The sequence below is a fragment of the Lissotriton helveticus genome, chromosome 4_1 (assembly GCF_964261635.1).
Source record: "Lissotriton helveticus chromosome 4_1, aLisHel1.1, whole genome shotgun sequence".
Taxonomy (NCBI): domain Eukaryota; kingdom Metazoa; phylum Chordata; class Amphibia; order Caudata; family Salamandridae; genus Lissotriton; species Lissotriton helveticus.
The window spans coordinates 1,570,991,613-1,570,998,625 of record NC_136063.1 but is presented as its reverse complement, the minus strand read 5'-3'; the positions used below and the strand labels follow the sequence as shown (position 1 = coordinate 1,570,998,625).

Genomic DNA, 7,013 nt, shown 5'->3' with positions numbered 1-7,013 from the left:
TAGCGACCCCACAGCGAGTCCAGCTCACATGCAGGAATTCAGTCACCAAGTGAGACACACTGACCACAGGTGTCACAGTCTGGGCTGTAATACTAGCAGGCAAACAGACTATTGTAAGTCCACCTAGACCATGGTGGGGTTTACAATGTTGTTATTCAGTATTCAATAAGAAAAATACCATTAGAGGTCAGAGGGGACAGAATCCAAAAGAATGTACTGCTTGCTCTGTGGTATAAATGGACTAACAGAAAAAAGGGACTAGAAATCATAAGACGGTTTGTAGTGATAAGTATCTAGTATTTACGAGCCATGTTTTAAAGGACAAATCTTTTGGTGAGGTGTTGCATTTAATGTAATTATGATACAATTCTCTTAGATGGTGTTGTTGGTTAGCCTAATAGCCAAAGCCTCAACTATCAAACTGAAGGACAGCTGAGGGCCATAGGCGAGGTCACAAAATGAATTAGAATTGTATGGCACTGCCTAGACTGAGGCTCTGGAAGCAGCTTTTGGTGGGCATCCTGCACTTAATTCTGTCCCCAATGCAAGTGCCTTATAGCTTTTAAGACAGACCTGTGATTTAAATGAAGCGCGGTGGTAAAAGCTGGAAAAGAATATTGATTTAATGCTCAAGTGTAAAAATAAATAAAATAAGAGAATCACAGCAATTAAATTGTGTTCATGTCCTTTAATTAAAACATTATCTTAGTAATTTTAATTTGACAAGACAGCGCGCATTTATTTTCCCAATATCAATTTTAAGGTGACTACAATAAGGTTTTACACAAAATTGAACTTAGCCATTAATCTGAGGGTCAGCAAGGTTTAAGGTATCAAAAACCATTGCTACTTGAACAGATCTTTGGTAAAGGTGTGGCTGTTGGCTCCTTGCTCTCGGTCAGGGCCCTCGGCTGGTGAATAAATACACTAAACTTGACTCCTTGGTTAGCAGCTGCCCTGACAAAACCACTGTTAGCAGTCATTGTAATGGCTTTTAAGTGATCTCCAGTGCCAAAAATCATTATGGAGCGACTATTTATTTTTGAACTTTCTACCAGTCTCAAGGCACGTTCGGATGGCTGGTCTGGTACCACGTGAATTTTATCCATAAATACTGCAGCTCGCTGTCTCTCACCTCGTCCACCTAATGTTTCCAAAATGCACTGAAAATCCTTCACAGCGGATTCACAAGCAAAAAGCTCCTTACCCTTCATGAATTCTTCCAACTGAGGTAGGACCTTTTCTTGCCTTTCCTGAGCTGCCTGCTCCGTCAATACTTTCTGCTTAAAGATCAGAGAGCAGCCTCCATGGCTGAGGGCTGACACATAGGCAATTAATGATGTAATATCCAAATTAACCCGATTACACACATCTACCTTTATTTCTGTAGGAAATGCAACACTGGCCACAACAGTCTCTCGGTCTACTCTGCTAACCTGCAACAGCTCTGTGCTCTCCTCCTCATCTGACTCGCTACTGCTTACGTAACATTCTTCTTTAGAGTGCTCCAATGTGGAGTTAACAGCAACTATATCCCCTCGAACAGATATGCCCATATCGTTCAACTTTTCTGCCATAGGGCTGGAAACACCATTGTAAAAAGCAAATATAATGTGGGGGTTGCTATACTGAACAGGCTGCTGGTGACTAGCTCGCAAGTAATCCTCAGCCTGCTTAATAATGCTTTTGTCTCCATACTGGCCTCTTCCAAGCCAAATATTATGCAGAGCTTCTGCCTTTCGTCCAATGGCTTTTACCCAGGTGTGGCCACCATTTGCAACAACATCAACAACGAGTGTTTGTTTTTCTCCACATTGATCTTCATAACTGAAAACATGGAGAATATTAAGCACTTCTTCAAGGCTCTCCGCTGACTCAACAATAGCTCTGAGGTGGGTAAGATTTGTGCTCTGGAGGTGTGATTCCTTGATAACCACTTTGCCAGTCTCCACTTTCTGCAAAAATTTTAACTCTGCCTTCAGTTTGCTGCATAATTTTGCTCCACCTTCCACGCCACCAATTCGAGATTTGGAGATGGTTTCGGCTCTTTTCATCAGATCCTTGGCCACCGCAATTCGGTCACACAGCATGGAATGTACAGACATTTCTGTGGCATTATTCCTAAAAGGAAAAAAAGAATAAAGTGCATAATTATTATTTAATCAAAATACAGTTTTAAATTAAAAAAACTCAGAATGTATGTAAGTGGCCAACTTTAGTTAGCAATTCAAGTGTCCAAACGAGCAAAGCAGTCCACAAAGCGTAATTAAATAGAGTGCATCTCACTGACTAAATCTATTCAGTAAAATTGTTTAAGATCTTCAAATACATCACAGACAGTGAATATAAAGTACAATCAGTCAGTAGAAACTGGGCTTTCAAGCTTTCATAAGCCCCCAAAGTGTCTACGAACTCTAGACTCAAATTACTTCCATTTAGTATCCTCCAGAGGCCGTCCCGGATGCCTATAGCAGGCTCCAAATAATATACAATACGACTTGCTTTCCTCAGTGTCTCAGATGCAGGGTGGATGGTGATCTCCTACAAAGGTTGTGTCTGGCTCCTTGATGGAGCACAGACCACGTCTGTGACCCACAGAGGAGATGGATGCGGATTGGATTTTTCTTAATGCTAATTAAAAATCCAAATGGCACCTAGATCCTAGCTAAGGCAGAGAATTGTGGAGAAAGCACGGCAAACAGTCAGAAGATTGTTATCTGTAAGTTTTTGCACAAAAGACAAAGCCTTAATACGAACGTACCATTACTTTAAACAAACTCTTCAAGTAGTAGACCAGCATGGCGTTTTTGTAGTGTGTTCAAAAGCCCACAATACCAAGGGCCAACAATCAAGATAGCGTTTACAAAGTTTTGACTGTGTACCAAACATGCATCCATCAATTGCAAAATTGTATAGGACTAGAAATGCTGGATTAGTTAAAGTTACATATTTTTCTAATGTACATCTAAACCTGGGCTTATGGCTAGAGAACATTTGTACAAATGTACAATCTGTATAACCCAAAATGCAGGATGTTTCTGCAGACATTTTCACAGAAAGTGCATTGTTTAGACACCGATAAATAGTACATATCTAACAATAGAGCAGTCCCAACATTCTCTAGATTAAAACAGGAGCCCACAAGCAAAAAGATTCTGAATGAGTTCATGGAAACCGCAAGAAATAAGCTTTAAATCAAGTTGCCGACCCAAAGATGCCGATTTCAACCAAGGAATTCCCCCCCCCCCCCCCCCCCAGCCCCATGTCCATCAAAAACATACCGTAGTGTCTGATTTGCAGATCCCCGCTCAAAGCACGGAATATACACACGTCTTGAAAATACTGCAATAAGAAGACCTAAAGGAATGCAGATTTGGGTAAGATCTTGCCATGGGTATGTTTCTGTGTGAGGAAGGCAGAAGGTAATTACTGCGTTTTCTTTTGGGGTGAATGCTATAATACTGGCAAAGTTCTTAATACGTTGTTCCGAGAAGCAAATCAGGGCATTTTGACACCCAGTGATAGCAAACTCAAGAAGTATAGATGTTGAAAAGATATGGTAGGTTTCCATCCTGCCCAGGGACCGAACAATTTTGTAGACTAATATTTACTTCAACAGAGTTCCCAAAATGTGCTGAATCGGAGACAGCAATAAAGCAATGTCTTCCTGAGGTGAGGCACCTACCTACACATCAAAAATAGACTCAATTAAGTAAAAGGGGCAACTGAATTCTAGATCAGCAGAATAACTTAAAGGATGTATTTGAAAAACAAATACTGTACAGAATAATTGCCATGAAACCTTTCAGCACATGAAACATTACAGAGGTGCAAAATCAAAATATTCTAAACAAACCCAAGTCCGCATCAAAATCAGGAGAGCAACGGACAGCAATCCTAATAGCACAGAAAAAAAACTCACCCCAAAAATGCAAGGTTTTAAAAAAAAAAAAATTGTATATGAAATGATCAAAAATAAAAACAGTCATTAAACAGCGCATTGCCTTAGCACCTAAGAACTATCCCAATGCATGAATATGTATTCTGCTCACTCTATGCTAATGCTTTCTAGAGATGCTGGAACAAACTAGATACATGCTTAACAGCAAGTCATTATGAATACAAAGGGTACAGTTAGTTAACAGAAGGTCCTTGAAGTAAAGGTACAGTTTGTGACGGGGCCAGGGTAGATTAACTGAATACAGCATAAATAATGGCAATGCAAATAACGAATATAAATTCTGCATGACTGTGTGGAACAAATAACAGACAGTGAGATGTGCAAGGGGAAGACATCCATTTTGAAAAAGATGGCTCCCAGGACCAGATTGAGGCCTAGTTAATAGGGGGGGGGGGGACTTCTACACATCATAGGGTGTGTACGTGTAGAATAGAGTGCAAATGCACTTCCTGCAACTAAATAATGCACAAAAACGTAAATTAACAAAAACTCTAAATGTTGGAAAACAAAAGACAGGTTGCCTAAACCGACATTTCACTTTAGGCTGCTTTACAAACTTCCCAAATGCAATATACCAAGTTTATTGCCAGTTAGTATCCCAAATCAACAGAAGACAATAAGCATGAGGAAGATCTGGCACACAGTGAAATAAAGCTTAGGGTTTCTTGAAGTTAAAAATACATGGCTGTTGTATGTATCCATAGAGCTCTGGGGTGATACCAGTTACCAAAAGACAGGTAGAATAAACCGATGTTATGCTTTTAGTAGCTTTCTAAATTTCCAAAATGCACTGCACCCACTTTACTGCCTGCATGCACCTCGAGCCCATAGAACACCTGTACATTTCTCATATCCCTCCACATATATGACCCAGAACAACAAAGTTGTGGCATCAAGTCTTAGCAGGAATATATTAATGTCTGAGGGAACTACCATATACAGGTAAAAACAATTGCTAAAAATGTGACAAGCCTCATTCTTTGTGGGCTACCAGCAAGTGAGTCAGGGCAAAGAAGATCTAACTTGCACTAATGCCTGCTTTACATCATACAGATTTAAAACAGCTTATAGTTCTTATATTTTCCATATAGTCACGAATTTGTCACCAAATGAAGAGTGAACAAAGCAGTTATTAGGCCACAATTTTTTGTGTTGCAGGATTTATGTTTGTTCATTGGAGAAACAGACAAGACAGTGAGGAAAAGTATTTAAAAAAAATATATCTTTCTATATGTCATTATTCGGACTGCAATGAAATATTGATAAAGGATTTCAGCTAACATATAGACTTAAACATGCTTGAAAAAAAAGCACCAGCAGTGATGCATTAACACCCCAGCAGTGAAAGGTTTGAAAACATAACTTTTAAATGTCCTCTGTTGACTCATTTACATAACAATTCTTACTCAATGTGAGCTTTAACTCTCAGAACAAAGCCAGACCACCGGCTGTGTACTATGCCACCTTGCCCATCTTTATTAAAGAGAATAATTCCTACCGTGGGCCATTGTTGAAAGGGGTACGCCAAGAACTACCGTGGATTGCTACACACCATAAGTGAAGTAAGTTAAAAGCTTTAAACACTAATCAATTTAATTTTGAAAGCACTGCAACTACGTTACATTGCAAACGATGGGCCTAATTTCTCAAATGCTATTTCACAGATCTGTGCGTCTCTCCTAGCGAGGGGCAAATTACAGTGAAAATATCAATCTAAAGGAACAAAAATAGCGAGCACAAAACACAGTTCTACTTACTCACTGACCAGACAGCGTCACTGTGTTTTCTTCTGTCTTCTTCCGGCTGCCCAGCGAGATACGTACGGGACACTTTTACCTCTACACAATGGTAAGTCACAACGCTTCCGTCAACCTGAGCACGAACCGCTCGGTCAGTCCATTAAAGCACTTATGGAATATTGACTACCGGCACCGCCTACTTAAGACGTCATTTCCGGGTCGATGAAGCAGCATCTTTCTGCGTGTGGCTCCTTCCGGGGCAAGCTGTTCTCCCTTTCAACTGTTCCCAAAGAAGGAACTGTACATTTGTTTGCCCGCAAGTTTATCTAGTGGTCTCTGAATACAAATCCAGTGAAAGTGCCTTCAAATATTGCTTCTGTTTTGAATTACCATCTCTATATACACTGTCAAGGGAACCCCATAGAAAATCCAAATATGAAAGAGAAATTGTAATTCTTTGTATTATGAGTTACTTACGACTGCTCCACGAGAAGTTTTGCAGTTTTCAAGAACTACAGAAAGTATGAAATAAATGGTTGCAGGCTCTCGAGTCAGTCAAGCAAACCAGGTTAATTTGTTTCCCCATTCTTCTTTTTGCGATATAATTTTTGTTATTAGTATTTCATGTTCAAAAACAATGCATATAAAATATATAACTGAACTAGAAATGCCAGCAGTTCAACAGTGAGGTCAAGTTTAAGTTCAAAGAACGATATACAGTTCTTGGGGATTGTTACTCATTTTTTCACGTAGCCTTATGGGTGGTGTAGACCTTTTTATTTCTCAATTATGTGGCGTTATAGGAGAAAGGGCTGGTATTAATTTGAGCACCAGCATTTGTTGAAAATCGAGTCAGGCTCACACTGATTGGCGTTGACGCTTGCGCAGTAGTAATAGACTGCGATCTCAGCTCAGTCCAAAAGTACATCAGCAGGAGCACAACATCCTCTATGGATGGAAAATAAGTGGCCATTTTGTATAGTAAATTTAAGTGGTTAAACAATGGGACAAGTGACATTCTAATTGAAATACACTTTATGTTTTAAGATATCATTGATGTACTTGTCTTCGAGGAAATATATGCGTGTAGTGGGGTTGGAAACTATAATACAAATGTATGTTATTTTTTTAATGAACTGAAGAAGTATAATATAATAATTCGAAGATTCTTATAAATATTATTGAAAAATTATATAAACGGATATGCAGAGGATTTAGTAATGGGCAAGAACGTAAATGCTATTCCAATATGGAGACTGCTTCTTCGCAAGTTGATACTTCCTTGTTGTCCTCTATCTATTTCCACGCGGTAG

The 7,013-nt window shown here is 39.4% G+C and overlaps 1 protein-coding gene across 2 annotated transcripts; it reads right to left on the bottom strand.

The window, feature by feature from the left end:
- Window positions 1-673: 673 nt before the first annotated feature.
- Window positions 674-5,896, bottom strand: C4_1H7orf25 (chromosome 4_1 C7orf25 homolog). 2 transcript variants are annotated; one of them, XM_078688196.1, is made up of 2 exons: window positions 5,727-5,896; window positions 674-2,121 (listed from the first exon to the last, which is right to left on the bottom strand). In XM_078688196.1, the coding sequence occupies exon 2, from the start codon at window positions 2,103-2,105 to the stop codon at window positions 834-836; it is 1,272 nt and encodes a 423-aa protein (XP_078544322.1). In that variant the 5' UTR covers window positions 2,106-2,121; window positions 5,727-5,896; the 3' UTR covers window positions 674-833. The 2 variants fall into 2 exon arrangements, with proteins under 2 accessions (XP_078544322.1, XP_078544321.1); XM_078688195.1 differs by having other exon boundaries at window positions 5,719-5,894.
- Window positions 5,897-7,013: the final 1,117 nt, after the last annotated feature.

Bases quoted from the DNA above. Each gene is read 5' to 3' on its own strand.
- C4_1H7orf25 (XM_078688196.1), bottom strand. From the start codon at position 2,105: ATGTCTGTACATTCCATGCTGTGTGACCGAATTGCGGTGGCCAAGGAT.